Source organism: Macrosteles quadrilineatus, unplaced genomic scaffold (assembly GCF_028750875.1).
Source record: "Macrosteles quadrilineatus isolate MER2022 unplaced genomic scaffold, UCM_ALF_1.0 Scaffold_4__1_contigs__length_99947679, whole genome shotgun sequence".
In the NCBI taxonomy this organism is placed as follows: domain Eukaryota; kingdom Metazoa; phylum Arthropoda; class Insecta; order Hemiptera; family Cicadellidae; genus Macrosteles; species Macrosteles quadrilineatus.
Window position 1 is genome coordinate 54,235,998 of NW_026542597.1, and position 17,167 is coordinate 54,253,164.

The following is a 17,167-nucleotide window of genomic DNA, read 5'->3' on the forward strand; positions in this document are numbered from 1 at the left end:
ATGACAGAACGACAGAACGACAGAACAGTAAACAACTCTTTTGCTTCAATTGTGTGAGAGTCGTTCATTTGAGATCAGCTCAATTTTACGGTTTGCGCATGCGCAGTAGGCTAGTCCAATTCCTGCCCTGAAACGCTCGCGATGTGATGTCCTTGTCCAGTTCAATGCCTGTTTTGTGTATTTAATTAGCTGGAGTTTTATAAACATTTAGGCTAGTTTTTTTTATATAATTTTTAAGTCTCTTTCGACCCTTGTGTTAATTAAACACGGTAGGCTAAGGCTGCACTTAAGTTTACGTCCTACACTCATTCGAATGACAATTAGCTATATAGATTATTCGATATGTCAATTATTTGATTTGTTTGGTTAGGTTAGGTTTTAACCTAACTAACCAAACTTGATAACTTATATTGAATGAAATACTGTAATCATTAAATCGATCGATATATTCATTCGAATGAGTGTACACTTTAACCTAAAGTGCAGTCTAGGCTAAATCATTTACCGAATAGTCATAGGCTAAAAACTAACTTAAGTTAAATAGGCCTAAGTGAATTCCCAAAGCTAATCATGCTTTGCAAAAAGATGGAGCATAAATCCAAAATAGGCTAGCATTGCAGATTTTTGTGAATATCTCCCTTATTTGACAACTTACAACTTATTTATTTGTTTATTTATGGTAGGCATATATCCATTTTACAATAATTTAAATATTTTGAGATTGAGATTGATATCCATTCATTTGCTCAAGATAATGAATATAAATAACAATAAGCAATAGCCTAACATAGCCTATAGTAACAACAACAATAAGTAATAGGTAACAATAAATAATAATAATAAGATAATAAATATGCCAATAGTTGGTATGTAAATTTGTTTTCTTTTTTTCTTTGAAAAATATAAATCTGTGGTATGACAACAACGTAACAATTTGGACATATTATAGAACAATAACAATAAAAACAACAAGTGTACTACACAGAGATGACCCTTGAAAAAACTAGTAAATTATTCAACGCAAAGCAAGACGACAACCAGGCATCTGACACTTTGTTTACTGGAGGCAAATATATCCATATGCGGAGATACAACATTGCCAAGCTGCTAAATGCGATCCATAGTTTACTGCTGCGTAGTTGGTGCTATGTTGCCTTCGTGCAAACATGTCTCTGGATCTTGTGGCAGAAGGAACATGGAAGTAGATCCTCCCAAGCAGGTCAGGGCAGTCCACACGTCCATTAACCAGCTTGTATAGGAAAACAACATCAAGTTCATCATGTCTGGTTTGCAAGCTTGGAAGAATCAGAAAGTTGGATACCACACCCAATGGAACTTCAAGATAGCGATAGCCCAGCCAAAACCCCACCAGTCTCAACAATTATTTTGGATCCTTTGAAGGTCTCAAAGGGTGACTTGATGAGGAGCCCATACTACAGAGCAATACTCCAAAAAAGGTCTCTCATTACAACAGTACAGGGGATTAAGTGTCCGCAACTGGGAAAGATGTCTTGAGGATCGAACAAGAAGTCCTAAGGCTCTACTAGCCTGCAAGCAAATCCTCTCAACATGGGCCTCACTTCTAAAGCTTAAGGATGGAAGCACCTCAACTCCAAGATCCCTGATGGGTGCAGGCCTAGTGAGAACATCACCCTGTAGTCTACAGGCATGCAATCTAGGAGTAGTTGTTCTGTGAAAGGTAAAGGCGATGCACTTCAAATTCAAGCTCATTCTGTTATCTATGCACCACTTGTAAATGGCCTAAAGATCGCCCTGAAGAGCACTGCAGTCCTGTTCGGAACCAACAACCAATAACACTGTATATCATATCATCAACAAATAGAAGGCAATTGGTAGAAATACAGTTCACAATGTCGTTGATGGAGATGATGAACAGCGTAGGCCCCAGGATTGACCCCTGTGGTACCCCCATGTACCGATGAAGACTTCAGATGTTGTAGAGGCAAACCTCACAGATAGCCGCTAGGCCTAATCCCTTAGGTAGCTGGAAAACCAGCTAAGTAGGCCTAGTAACAATTACAACTTACAAAACCTGTCTTCTGTCTACCTACGTCCTAAGTGCCACATCTCCATTGGTGAGATAGTTCAAAGAACTAAGTAAATAAGTACCTACCTATTTGACAAAAGGTTAACATTTATTTACCACCTTTATAACCTGGAGTATTAGCAACAAATTAAGTACAGTACAACACTAATACTATTTTGTTTTATTGTTTACAGAACTATACGTTTCTCATCTTGGTAGTTGGATCCATTTTTGCGTATTTTTGGATCGCTGTTTTATCTCCAATGGCATCAAATGTATTCAAGCCAGGGCTGTTTTCAGTGGTGTATATAACAGCTCCAAGTCAAGAAGTTGCAAAAAAAATTGCAAGGTTTGTATAATGGCATAAATTATTTTGTATTTTTAAGTTCTTTGTCAGCCAGTTAATCCCTTTGCGGCAGGAAAGACTATTTTTTAGTTCACCATCTTAATTGGTTGAATGGTCAGCTGTGTTGGCTGTGGTCTTCAGCACAACTTTTCAGATGAATTTGATATAGGTTGTTGCCGCTTGTATGACATAGTATTGTTATATTTTATTTGTTATGTTATGCTTAACTTTGAAACCAGGTGGGAAGAATCAGCAATACATTCTACCTCTTAGGCAGCGAAGGGGGCTAGTGGTACCAAAGGCACTTACATGAAATATGTTTTTGGAAGTTTGGACTGACAAGTAACTTGTTTTTTAGGGTCAGGTAAAGGCATCTTTTGAGAGTGCTTTAGATGCTGATTCAAATTGATTATAGATAGGCCTAGGATAATATGTAGAAAAGAAATTTAGATTCAATAGTTCATGACAAATCTTTTTGTTCCAGGGGTTTAGTGGAAAATCAGTTAGCTGCTTGTGTCAATATAATTCCTGGAATAACATCTATGTAAGTTTGATATGGGTTGTTATTTGTTTAGAAGATGGCCAATAGTTATTTTTGTAACGATGTGCAGCAAAGGCACTTTATATTTATACATACATTATATGTATACATTATATATACATTATATTTTTCCTACAGTTACTATACTATTCTTATAACACTATCTTTCAAACACTATTTTAGGTTAACACCTTTTCAACACCTTTTTAGGTTAGCTTTAATCCAAGTGCTAAACGAAATGGGAAACGCTGCACCAGCTGATCGTAGTCGTAGTATCTTTAAGTGTTGCCAACTTATTTTTAAGCGTACACATATTACATGCCTAATAAAATCACACTGTTTTGTGTTGTTTGGTTGAAATACTGGATTGCGGTAAAAGTAAGTAAATGCAGCAATTAGCTACTTGGCGTGCTATAATCATTGCAAGGAAGCCCACTTTGTAACTCAGGTAACTGTAGGAAAATCTTGTTTATGTGTTGTAGACCTATGTAAAAACTTCTATTTGTACCTATATATGTGTATTCTATTTGATACCTCTAGGCCTTTTGACTTTTCAACACTAACCTTTCTGAAGATAAACTGCATAAATCGTGTATGAAAATTGTCTTGATATATTAACATGTACATTTGAAAATACATAGCCCGTTACGTTCCTTGTCTGGAAATGGTGTGTACTAGTTGTTCCGTCCTGAGAGGAAGTTGAGTGGGGAATAATCATATGAGTACGGTAAACACATTATGGAAGAGTGACATAAAATTTTTCCCCATACTATGATTCCAAACTAAACAAACAATAAGCTGTTCAAATCCGTCATGTATGGAGGTTATGATTTTGTTCAGCCCCTCACTGCCATTAGGCTGGATTATTTGTCTACTTAGTAAGCATATCAATTTTTTTGTTATGCGTTTTAGCAAATTTCCCTATAGGGAAGTAGCTATTACCGTAGGTCTCATGATAAGTAAGCCCGGGACCGATTTACTTTTTCATTTTGATGTCCCCAGAGGCCAAAAACACCATTCGTTCAAATTTGTATATATGTATATATATATATATAGATATATATACACGGCCGCGCCCGGGAAGCCAGTCACATAAAATATACACTGGAAGTCAGTCAGTTGCACCCCCCAATATATTTCAAGACTATGATATATATATAATATATGTTGGTAAATATCTTAAGCCTAGACATATCTGAACGTATATATCTCTTTTTTTCTTAAAAATACTAAAATATAATTACGTAAAAAATGCTATGCTAATGCAGTCACCACCGCATTTGCATGGGAAAGCCAGTCACGTAAAATTTGTGCTGCTAAGTCAGTCACTATATATTTTACCGCATACCACTGGAATCCAGTCACTGAAAATCCACCCGGGTATCCCGTCACTTCAGTCACTTTCACCCCTGCCCTTCTACTTTGTGATATTTATTTGTTCTACAAGCTTGAAAATCCGCACCTCAAACAAATGGATTATGCTTCAGGCATTGAGCACTCTCATAACCGATCTTTCGCACTTCATTTTAATTAGTTGTCTTCCAGATTACTTAACAATTACTATTCTACAGATTAAATACCTAAATGTCAATGTAATCTTTGGTCGTCTTAATAGTCGTCCTGGCAACTGTGGATACAAATATGTACCGTACTAATTCGCAAGCGTAAGGTGGGAAGTTATTGCTTTATAGTCGCACAATTAGGCCTATTGTTGAGTCCTTGGAGGCAAGCGGCCATCTTGGATGATTTCAAAAAGCTGCAAAATTTATCGTCCAAAAATATTTTTCAAACACCAAAGTGTTTATAATTTAAATAGCTAGTATACTGTGGGATTAGAAATGTTCTTTGTAGTTTTGAATTATTCTCCAAGGGAGTCCATAAAATAAGTTAACGGTCACGGTCATCTTGGAAAAAGGCCAACTAATACGAAAACAATATCCTGTGTTGCGCGGGCCGTAGCACACAAATAGTTTTCCCGCCTCAAACAATCAAAGGCGTGTGGAACAAGGCAAAATATTTGTCTCTTTTGTGGCGAGAGGTAGGGGCGAGCCTAACGGGTTCCATTGATGGGCTACCCGGCTACCGACCGACCTGGGGTAGCGACTAGCGAGCCAGTGGATGGTTAAAGGTTCTGCCGGTTATTTCCATCTTATTGCTGGTTCTCGAGCTTTTTGAGCTCGTTGTACAGTGAAATATTACTTCCCTATTTTATATAGCCACAATCAAAGCGATTTTTACAAGAAAGAATGAAGATATAAGTGATGTGTGGTTACTTAATTAAATCATGTTCCTTGATTGTTTACCCTTTTGTAAGAGCCAATAATCAATCAACTTATATTTCTTTATTTTTCGATTTATTATCTATATCAATTCAAGAGGTATCCCTGTACCTGGTTAACAAATATACCGATTACATTTAACGTGTTTTCTTTGAGTTACGCCCCATGGGATTCCAAAGTTTCACAATGTTTACATTTTTGAAGAATGTAGTAACAGAATGTTTAACGAAGTCAGCTTTAAATGCTGTCAATAAAGTTCTTTGATTTTGCGGTCCAAAAGGTAGAAACTGTTATATTTCCTAGTCTGTTGATATGATGCATATTTACTTTTGACTAATTTAAATTGTCATATGGTTTTGTTTTGTTGTTGTCATAATAGTTTTATATGAGTTGTTGAAAATAGAAGTGCGGTATTAAAAAGTCTAGTTTTTTCTAATTTTATCTTTATGGTTTTCATCACTTGAAGAAGGTAGGTGTGTAGTGTAAAATAACATTTGGCGACCGTGACAGGACTTGTTTTTCACCTATCTCTATGATGGAAAATCTAAAGAAAAATAGAACAGTATATAGGGCTTATTTTTCTAAAACATTGAACAAACTAAACAGTTTAGTTGAAAATGAAACCACAGACAAAATTGAAATTCAAACCACTCTAAAGCTTTTGGAGATAAAGGTTGATGAACTCCAGGTTTTGAATTCTCAGATCTTTGATTTGTTATTGAATAATGATAATGTTTCTGAAGATGAGCTGTTAGCTGAAACAATCTTAGCTGGAGAATATTTAGCTTTGTTTGAAGCTGTAAAATTAAGAGTCCAGAATTTACTACAACAAAGTAACAATGTAGTTAGTGCGCATTCTGGATCTTGCTGTAACAATGCTAGTAAGAAGAAATTTAAGCTCCCTAAAATAGAGATCAAAAAGTTTGATGGAGAATTGATCAATTGGCTACCTTTCTGGAGTCAGTTTAGCAAAATTCATAGTGACTCAGACATTGATTCAGAGGATAAGTTTCAATATTTATTGCAATCCATAGTTACCGGATCAAGAGCTTTTGATGTAGTTCAGAGTTTTCCTCCGACTGGTGCAAACTATCCAAAAGCAATTGAATGTTTGAAAGCCAGATTTGGTAAAGATGACCTATTGGTAGAGGTTTATGTCAGGGAACTCTTGAAAATTGTTTTACAAAATGCTCTAGGAGGCAAGAACACAATGAACTTACAAAGTTTATATGACAAACTTGAGTCTCATATGCGTGCATTAGATACCTTGGGAGTTACAACAGATAAATGTTCCTCCATGTTATACCCGTTAGTTGAAAGTTGTATGCCTGAAGATCTCTTAAGGGCGTGGCAAAGAAGCCCTTTGAAAGTAGGTACAGACCCTCAGGAAAGACTCAACAATTTAATGAAGTTTATGTTGTCTGAAGTTGAAGGGGAACAGAGAATCGGTCTAGCCATGGCAGGTTTTGGGATAAGTAGCTCGGGGAAGGAGAAATCTTTTAAAAGGTCATCTCAAACTCAACCAGGTAAGATAGACATACCAACAGCTTCATGCCTCATGTCTTCTGGTAAAACTCAAAACTCTTATACAAAGTGTGTCTTTTGTGATAAGAATCATAAGAGTAGTAACTGTTTTGCTGCTCAGAAATTGCCATTGTCTGATAAGGTGTCCACTTTAAAGGAAAAGAAATGCTGTTTCCTTTGCTTGCAGCCTGGTCACCGTATTAAGGATTGTAGAGCTCATTTGTCATGTTCTAATTGTAAAAGGAAACATTATCCTATAATGTGTCCTAGTATTCATTCCAAAGAAGTAGTGAATGAGTGTGTAAGCAAATGTGTTGATGAGATATCTAAAGAAATTACAGTAGTGGAAGATACCGCTTTGGCCAATAAATCAAGTAGCAGAGTGAAAGTGTTTCTGCAAACAGTAAGGGCAAGATTAAGAACCCCAGGTAGTAATCAATTTGAGACTGTTCGCATTCTTTTTGATTCTGGTTCACAGCGTTCTTACATTTTAAAGGACTTGGCTGAAAAAATGAATTACGAAAGCTTAGGAGAAGAAACAATCATACACTCTCTTTTTGGTAATGTCAAATCTGGTGAAGTAATTCATAACAGACATCGTGTGTTTCTAACCAGTCAAGATTACAGTTACAACTGCAACTTTGAGGTATTGAGTCAAACTACCATATGTGGGGAAATTTCACCTGTTACCAAAGGTCCCTGGATACAGGAACTTATAGAGAAAAATGTTTCTCTGACTGACATACATGAGACCGAGCTACCAATTGGTATTTTGATTGGAGCGGATATAGCGGGTAAACTATTCACGGGAAATATGATTCAACTGAAATCTGGACTAGTGGCTATGGAAACTCTTCTGGGATGGACACTGATGGGTAAGGCTATAATTAGTGGTAGTACAGGTTCAACTACACTCTCCACTGTTGTAACATCAATGTTTATTAATGATGCTGACATATCTGAACTGTGGAGATTAGACACTATAGGCATTACTGATACAAGTGAATCAGTTTCCAAAGAGCAAAAGGCTTTGGCAGTTAAAAAGCATTTTATAAAAACTACCACTATAAATGAAGAAGGTCGATATGAAGTAAGTTTGCCCTGGGTTGATTGTCATCCTCCTTTGCCTAGTAACAGAGAGTTATCCGAAAAGAGGTTATCAACAGTTGTAAAGAAATTGGATGGTAACAATTTAACCGAAGACTATGACTCAGTTTTTAAACAGTGGTTAAGTGATGGCATCATTGAAGCTGTACCTTCTGACGATTTGAACAACAACTTTCACTACCTGCCACATAGACCTGTAGTGAAGGAGAGTAGTATTATCACACGAATTCGTCCAGTGTTTGATGCATCAGCAAAGACCAAGTTTTCACCCTCATTGAACGACTGTATTGAAAATGGACCAAATTTAATTGAACTGATTCCTTCTGTTATGATGCGTTTTAGGGAAGGGAAGTTTGGAGTTATTGCTGATATAGCAAAAGCCTTCTTACAGATATCGTTAAATGTACAAGATAGAGATTTTCTTCGGTTTTTATGGTTTAACATCAATGAAAGAAGCCGAAGTATTGTTTACCGCCATAAAAGAGTTGTTTTTGGAGTGAAATGTAGTCCATTTCTTCTAGGGGCAGTAATTGATCTGCATCTTCAAAAATCTATGACTTCTCAGGAGTATGATGATAATGTGGTAAAGAAGCTGAGTAAAAGTTTTTACGTGGACAATGTTTCGACCAGTGTAGATACTTATGAGGAACTAAAACACTTTGTTGAAGAATCAAAACAAGTTATGGCTGCCGCTAAGTTTGATTTAAGAGGATGGCACGCCACGAGCGTCATTGAAGAAGGAGATACCAAGTTCGTCACTAATGTTTTGGGAGTTCAATGGAACTATATTGAGGACGTTCTGTTTTTTAACCTGATGAACTGTATTAAAGATTTGGACGTGTCTCGAATCACAAAGAGAGACATTTTATCCATATCTCACAAGATCTTTGATCCAATTGGTATCCTTTGCCCTGTTACTTTGTTTCCTAAACTTCTTCTGCAAAGTATGTGGGACTTGAAAATTGACTGGGACACTGAAGTAAGTTCAGACATCAGTAAACGATTCATACTGTGGTATAATGAGTTAAGCGCTCTTGAAAAAGTGAAAATACCCCGATGGATAGGTAAAATGACTATGGATTCAAATGGTTGTAGTATTCATACATTTTGCGACGCAAGTAAAGATGCGTATGCTACAGTTATTTACTTGAAAGTTGAAATTGAAGATGAAGTAAGAGTCCAATTATTATCTGCAAAATCAAGAGTTGCTCCTCTGAAGAAAACCACGATTCCAAGGTTGGAATTATTAACCGCCACGGTGGGAGCACGTCTCACAAGCTGGACGAAAAATCTAAGTTCCAAAAAGGTTCATGTTTGAGTAGTAATACTACTCGGTGGGAGGATGTTATATTTCCTAGTCTGTTGATATGATGCATATTTACTTTTGGCTAATTTAAATTGTCATATGGTTTTGTTTTGTTGTTGTCATAATAGTTTTATATGAGTTGTTGAAAATAGAAGTGCGGTATTAAAAAGTCTAGTTTTTTCTAATTTTATCTTTATGGTTTTCATCACTTGAAGAAGGTAGGTGTGTAGTGTAAAATAACAGAAACGATTCGATTTGTGAAACTTTTAACTTTTGCTACGGGCCTGTTAATTGGAGATTGTGACATTCTTAATTTAAGGAAGTAAACGTATTAACATGACGTGTTTGGAGTGGGATTTGAAATATGTGACGTGTATCAAACTTTTTCTCTTCAAAATCCTCTCCGATGTAAAACACAGGTACGGCAGCTAGGTTTATTAGAATTCAAAAGTTTTTTAATTGTCCTCCAATGTTTAGAAATTATTTTTCGATCAAGCTGTTTAATGAATAAATAATTGTTTTGCCAAATTATGTTTCGAAAACAGGAACTAAAAATAGATCAGGAAATAGATATTTTAGTTCAGAAAACAAAGCCAATCAAATAGGCCTACGTACTTTTTAAATAAAAACACTGGTCAGATGGTTTTTAACTTTGCTGTTTATTTACTTCAATAAATTTCTAATAAAAATCACCACAGGTACTAATCTATATAAATAAAATTAGAGTTTTGTCTGTACATTGCTCAGAATCATCAACTTTTAGATTATTTTTACGTTTTAAACATTCAAGAATCCGAAAAAAGTTTCATCTCAATTCCGTTATTATCTGAATCATCAATTATTATCTCAATTCCGTTGTTGTCTATCTTCCGTCTGTCACGGTCCAAAGGCCATTTTACGCGGCCTTCTCCTGAAAACGAGAGTACCTATCAAGATCCTCGAATCATTTTAATGTATTCACTGGATTGGCGAAAGTGTCTTTAGCTATTAAAATATGGCCTCGCTACTTTGTAAAAAAAACTTACGGACGTTTAAAACCCAATTTTGTGCGATTTTTGTCAAGTTTTCTCACAATGTTAATCACATAATCATCATATGAAATAGCGAACAGCTGTTCGGATCAAGATTATTTTTCTCTAGCTGTCACTGATATGTTTAAATTGAATATTGTTTACAAATACCGCAATCATTTCAGATCAAGTTTCAAAAGCAAATCCAAACCAAGTTGGATTAAAACCGTTTTTCCTTACATAACGGATGTAATTAATCGCAAGTGCAATAATGTGTAGGGTAACCGTAAATGAAAATAGAGCTTCTTTGTGTATAGAATTTCTATCGAGTTTTGGGTTTATAACCTGGGAAAAGACTTTGACTCAGTGTTCTATATGCCTGGGAAACTTACATTTTTTACATAAGCGTTACCAATAGCTTACATATAAGGTTTCAACTCGTTGACGGCACTTCAATGGTGGTTGTGTAAAGTGTTTAGAGACAACTGCAGTGGGTGATTGTAACAGAGGTTTACGGATTATGCTCAAATCGTATTTCTAATGTGTCTTCTCAACGCTATGTGCTGCTCGCTGGACCATACGTCCAATAGACCAATTATCCATCTCTTGGGTTCGTAGGCTTAAACAATTATTCATAAGTTGGTAGCGCATATAACTCAGTGTTCCGTACGGACAGGCCAAGAGCACCTTTGATAGTGAAATTTCCAACCTGAATGTTTAATGGCGAGGTTGAGGTATAGTATTTTAACTATATATCGTTTGGTTAGTTAGGTAAGGTTAACCTAACCTAACTAACCAAACGATATATGGAATTAAACAATCGAATAATCAATATTACTAATTTAGTTGTTTGTGCCAACAGATATGGAAGTGTACCCCTCATAGATCTATTACGCATTTTTTTTTACTTGAAACTGTCAGATACTGTATTTGTTTGTATATAATAGTTTGGCTAGCATATCTGAAAATATGCAAACCAATAGTTTTTCTTTATTAAGGAAGGTTTCAACTGACCACTAGAGGATCCCCGTGCGTAGAACGGGCACACAGCTAGTAATTAATATTTAATTAATACATCTTATCTTACTAATATTATAAATGTGAAAGTTTGTGTGTTTGTTTGTTTGTTTGAAGTTCAATCACGCATTAACTACTGGCACAGAAGATATACTGTTTTTAATTTATAAATAATTTGTCATATTGTGCGAATCTTGGTGATTTGAATTTGGTAATTTGCTTTTTTCTACTGTTTAGGTGCAGTGGTAGAACATTGTTATGGATATGGTAGATGTTTTATACTATATTATACCGTAAATTAAAGAAACGACACGAGGAGTGTCGTTGTCAATAATGTCGTCTGATTCTGACTGATGTCAGATGTTACACTGAATCGGTCACAGCGATAATAATTAGTTGTAACCTACCACTAGCTTACCTAACTAAGTTTGAGTGTTGCTATTTGCAGTGTGGGATGATTGCACTGGACAGTTTAGCTATCTATTTCAGAAAAATAAAGTTTAAAATAAATCAAATTCTAGGATCTGTTCTTAAGTTGTGGCCGTTTTGAGATGGATGCTTTTAGAGTTCAGTTTAGCCTAGCCTGAACAACTGGATTAGTAGCTTGACTTAGTGGTTCATCCATGTTTAGTTTATAAACACTAATCAATGCCTAATCTAGATTATAGGTGCCTTATTCTACTCTGTTTTAAAACTAATATACATAGGCATAAGCTTTAATTTTTGTATTAAATACTGGGTGCATCATTAAGGTAACTCCGTTAGGTTGCTTTTTATAAATAAATAATTTCATAAATCACTGATACCCTATATCATCTAAGTGTGCTCAGTACATAATGACACTCTCTCAAAAAAGTACTAATCCTAACCCAAAAAAATATAGATAGGTAGCTTTAGGCCTACAGAGGATGAGTGTTTATATTTATATCACTTATATTTATATGTCTGTGGTTAGGTTTTGGTTATATTTGCCTTAAGATGGCTATAAGCTTAGGACTAGATATCAAATAAACTCCCAATTAACTTATAGTGCAGCCTAGCCCTAATTTGTCAGTGTCAATGAAATAGTGCAATATCAAGGACAACCAAACTTGGATATACAACCATGTTTATACCTAAGGTTCCTTTTTGGTACTCACCAACAAGGATCAACCGTAATTATTTTCAGTCAGAAAGTGTCCTGAGTTTCCAGAAAATTGTAACTTATTACATTTTAAAAATTGAGGGTAAATTAAACGTTTCGGTTCTGGTTTTGGAGCGAGTCCAAGTTCTTGCAGTGACTAATACTTCAAAGGAAGGAAGGTGGGAAGATTTTCATACTACTAATAGCCTTCTTTGAATTCAGCGTGAAAAATACTGGGTAATTTCTATAGTTTCGGCCATTTAGGGGAACCAAACAAATTTTTAAAAACTCTTCTATCTCATCATTTCAGTAAACTATGATATTATTATTTGAATAGAAGTTAAATGTCAAGAAAAAAAATACCGCAAATTATTATTTTTGGGATAGCATTACATTGACCAAGGAATACTCTCAAAGTGTAAAGTTTCCCGAACAAAGCTCGGTCCCCAGCTACTTGTCAAACAACGCAATAATGTACGTTATTTCATAAAATTTGTACCTGAGAAATGTAAAAATGGAAAATGCATTTCTCGTATGTGTAAGCAAATCTTAAAATGATAGGATTTGTAATGATACGATCTTAAAACGAGCAATTCAGTATTCTTATTCAAAACACCAAACACCCGCCACTGGATCAAAATATGCCCGCACGGCGCAATCCGGCACGGTGGGAAGCCCCTCTCGTACAATTTAAACTACGTACATAAGCCAAAAATAAAAAAAATATGATTTAGAACATTTCACTTTTTGTATACAGAATCCACTGTTTTTAAACTAACCTGACCAAAAAATAAAATAAAGTAGTAGCCGACAAAAAAAGTTCCGTGGAAATTTGCTATGTCACGTTTCATAAAACATTAAAAATAATCGACTTTATTTGAATATTTAAAATGAAAAGTACCGGGGGACCGAGCCGTGGCTCAGTATGTATATTTCGATTGTAAAAGCAATATAAAGGAAACTCGTGTTTTCTTTATAACTAATTTCGGCTTTTATTGTTTAAGTTTCAGTGGAATTTCAATTTACTATGATGTAACTTTAAATGGACAATGCAACACATTACTTTATTTTAATCTTACACATTTCTGTTATTGTAAATAAATCATAGAAATTAAAAAAAATAAAAGTAGTATTTTTTTAATACGTTCTTAATGAATGAATTAATATGCGATCACAGGTTAATACAGTAGCAATCAACTACACAGCATTAAAACAGCACAGTGTATGTAAGGGGTGTGATTTATTTCTTGGTACTAAATTAAGTCATTCTTCAAGTATAAGTAAAACTTCAGCATGGGCATACTCTCTAACGTACTATCATATGATGGATTAGCTGAAGGCAGATAAGTCCGATTCAAGCTTATATTGCTTACTATAAAGATTGTTGTAATACAATTAACTTTAACTAGTGGTCGTCCAGTGGTCGAAAACTCGACCAAAAATATATAATGTACAGGTTTCAAATGATTTAGGCCTAAAACTTTTTTCCCCGTGTGAGTAAATAAGGTCTTCTGGATAATTTAAATATGATATTTATATGTTTCTTACTCAGGAACAATGCCGTTCCGGGACACTATATAAATGGACGTTAACGTGATTATAAATTTGCATTTTACATAGTCAAAATACAATAGGTATTGCGCAACCGTGATATGTGAAGTCATTAACCTTGGTTTACTAATAAAAACTACACCGAATGCTTACTCAAACAAAACAAAACTTGCTTACTGTACAGCAATAAATCACGTAAAGAACAAAACAAAATGAAAATGTAGACTAGAAGACTACTGATACCGTAGTCATCCTAGGCTACTACTACATGATGTTTCAGAACAGAAGTATGGGGATAAAAATATTAAATAACTCATAAAACACCATAAAATCATAGTACTGTACTTAAGTCTTTCTGGTAATAATAACAATGATAAAAATAAGATAAAGATAAAAATGACACCTCTTATTATTTCTCTTTGTTCTATTCTTTCTTTGGTTTCTCTACATCCACAAGTTGTCATGGTTACTAATCACCCAACGACCCAACCACAAAATATTGTAGTGTTGTGACAGCAGACAGAAGCAGACGATTGTCAGTATGTCAGTGTCAGTGCAAGATTGTCAGTGTGTAGGTGCGAGCGTATAGGTTGACCTTGACGATACTGATCGATATTTCTCCGTTTTCCTTCCATCTTATTTTTGTTAAATGATCTGTAATATTTCAATAATTGGGAACCTACTGCACATAAAAATTACCGTAAATAGTTAAATATATCGTTCATATCGAAATATTAGACTGAAAAACACAGTTAATAAAACATTTTCTTGGGATTTGTGAGGTTATATAATATATAGGCATCATGATGATGCGACTCCAGTTAAGCGAGGTTCTACTGTATTTGCAAGTTAAAGTTACAAATAGAAAACCCATTATGGTTTGTATTCAATGACCGATGTATTATACAAAATAAATTATAACTTATTTTGATATTAATCAGCAGCATTTATTACAGCTTGCAGCACTTATTGGCATATATAAATATCCCAGTTACTATTAAAAAAAAAAATAAAACACACAATTGTGTGGCCATTCAATTTTTATAAACACAGTGTTAAACATTTGACTCTGCAGAATACGGGATGGTAAAGAGTGTTTGGTTTCAAGAAAATAAAATAAAAAATAGTTTAACCTGCTTTACTATTTATTTTGAAAAATAATAGATAGGAAACCATAAGGATAGGTATGGGATTGAACTGAAATAATTGCAGGAAAACTTAAATCGTAAAGTCCACAATCTGTACATTGTTAGAGAGCGAGAGAGAGCGAGAGAGAGAGAGAGAGAGAGAGATTTGATAAGGAATCTGAAAAGTAAACAAATAATCGTTTCTGGCGTTCGTTATATTGTACCCCCCTCCCCCCCGTATTTGCACTCGTGACCACTTTTTGTTGCTTCCTTATCATTCATCCGTCCCAAAATATAATTCCTGTAATAGTTTGTTTGTAAAATTGAAATTATTATAAAAATATTTTATCTTTCGAGTGTAGTTTCATGGTTATTCTTATCAGATAGAATAATATCGTTGTCATATGTAATAGTTACTCCTTCGCGTTACGCAATTGCGTAAAAAACAGTTCCAGTATCTCGGACAAGATTCACGTATATTTCTCGATATAAAGAAAATCCGTATAGTTCCCGGTCCGTGGAAACACTGTAAATACTAGGATAAAAAATATTGTATAAAGGAGAAGTTGACTAAAATTTCAACTGAAGGTAAAAAAAATCAAAATAACTTAAAATATGAGATGATGAACGGGTAGGATCAAGATTCAACCAATTATAATTAATTAATATTCGACGATCCTTATTAGAGGTGCATCATATTTATTTGGAGTATGAACATGTTTAAACATTAACACGTAGTTAATCACTATCCCAACACAAATAGTAACAAGGAGTAAACGAAGGTTACAGACCGCTGGGTTTTACCGCTACAAAGTAGGGTAGGGTGCCGTACTGGCTACACTACTCCACGATAGAACACACGATGAGACAGTCTCCGCATTGGTATTGCAGTTACGCTTATCGACACAGGCAGCAGCACCGGTTTGCTGTTTTCATACGTATAAAGTGCACGGGAAGCCATACCTGACTGGCTTATGGGAGAGCTGACTGGCTTTCGGGCGGGTGACTGCCACACCGAGTAAATTACCAGCGCACTGACTGCCAAACCGGGTGGGCACAAAAGTATATATATAGATTTATATATATATGTGTCCGTGAACACGATAACTTGAGTAATTTTTATCCGATTTTGATGAAATTTGGTTTGAAGGTGTAAGGCGGGATAAACTTAAATGAGTTCGCGATCCAGCATGATCGGACCATGGGAACAGGGTTTTATGGGGGGTTTTATGGGGTAAAAATTGGTTTTTCTCACTTTTGACCCTCAAAACACAAAATTTCCCAATTTTTCTCTAAACCTTCTTAAAGAGCTTAAAAAAACAAACAATTCAGTATATCAAAGTGTTTTTGTACGGTTATTGGTTACGGAGAAAAGGTATATCTTTTGATCAAACTTGGCAAATATATTCATTTTCTACTAAGCAATACTTAAAACACACACTTTATTAGTTTCCTTGTAGCAGCAAACCTAGGTACTCGTTAAACCTAATGTTATTTAAATAGATCGATTGAAAATCAATTCAGCCAAATGGAAATTCGCTTAGACGGCAGGTTTGCTGCGGCGGGGGTATTGTTAAGTTGATAATTATTTATGTTTAAAAAAAATCATAATTAGGTTTTCAATGGCAAAAGTTCATTTTAGTCAGCTGGTGTCCGGCAAAATTCATTTCTATTCATTAGTACCAAGGCAACATTAAATAAACAGGCCGTGCCGTAATGCTCCTCTGGTATGACGTCAGTGGCGTCACCATAGGCGACGGCATCAATAGTTTGATTTTTTAGTTATATTTTTGTTTTCTAAGAAAAGATTAAAACAAGCAGCTAATCACAAATGGCAAACATTACGCCATTGCCGTCGCCTATGATGGAGAATTACAGCCTGTTTATTTAGTGTTGCCTTGGTAGTACCATAGACTTCAAAGATAGTACATAATGAAATCCTATTTGATTAAGCAGTTGGCAAACAGCTGTTTTCTGGACTAAATCCTTGTGTGAAAAGTCTATTATAACAGTGTAGTGTGGCAAAAAAAATAAATTAGAATAATGATTATCTCAATCCTGTTTCATGTTATAATGACATATTATTTACAGATACAAATGAGAAGGTAAAATAGAAGAGGATTCTGAATTGCTCCTGGTATGCATTCTTTCGTATTCTCTATGTAACACTGTTCTAAAATATCAATTTT

General features: G+C 35.1%; 1 protein-coding gene across 6 annotated transcripts in view; it reads left to right on the forward strand.

Annotated features, from left to right (window-relative positions):
• Positions 1–17,167, forward strand: part of LOC128992753 (protein CutA homolog) — a 41,811-nt gene that overhangs the window by 13,525 nt on the left and 11,119 nt on the right. For 4 of the 6 annotated variants that reach the window (XM_054416488.1, XM_054416485.1, XM_054416484.1 and 1 more), the window contains exons 2-3: positions 2,242–2,396; positions 2,878–2,937. In XM_054416488.1, coding sequence (XP_054272463.1) covers positions 2,311–2,396; positions 2,878–2,937 — 146 coding nt within the window. In that variant the 5' untranslated portion in view covers positions 2,242–2,310. Of the gene's footprint in view, positions 1–197; positions 270–2,241; positions 2,397–2,877; positions 2,938–17,069; positions 17,116–17,167 lie in introns of those variants that run through there. The other 2 variants (XM_054416487.1, XR_008490734.1) reach the window with 2 other exon arrangements.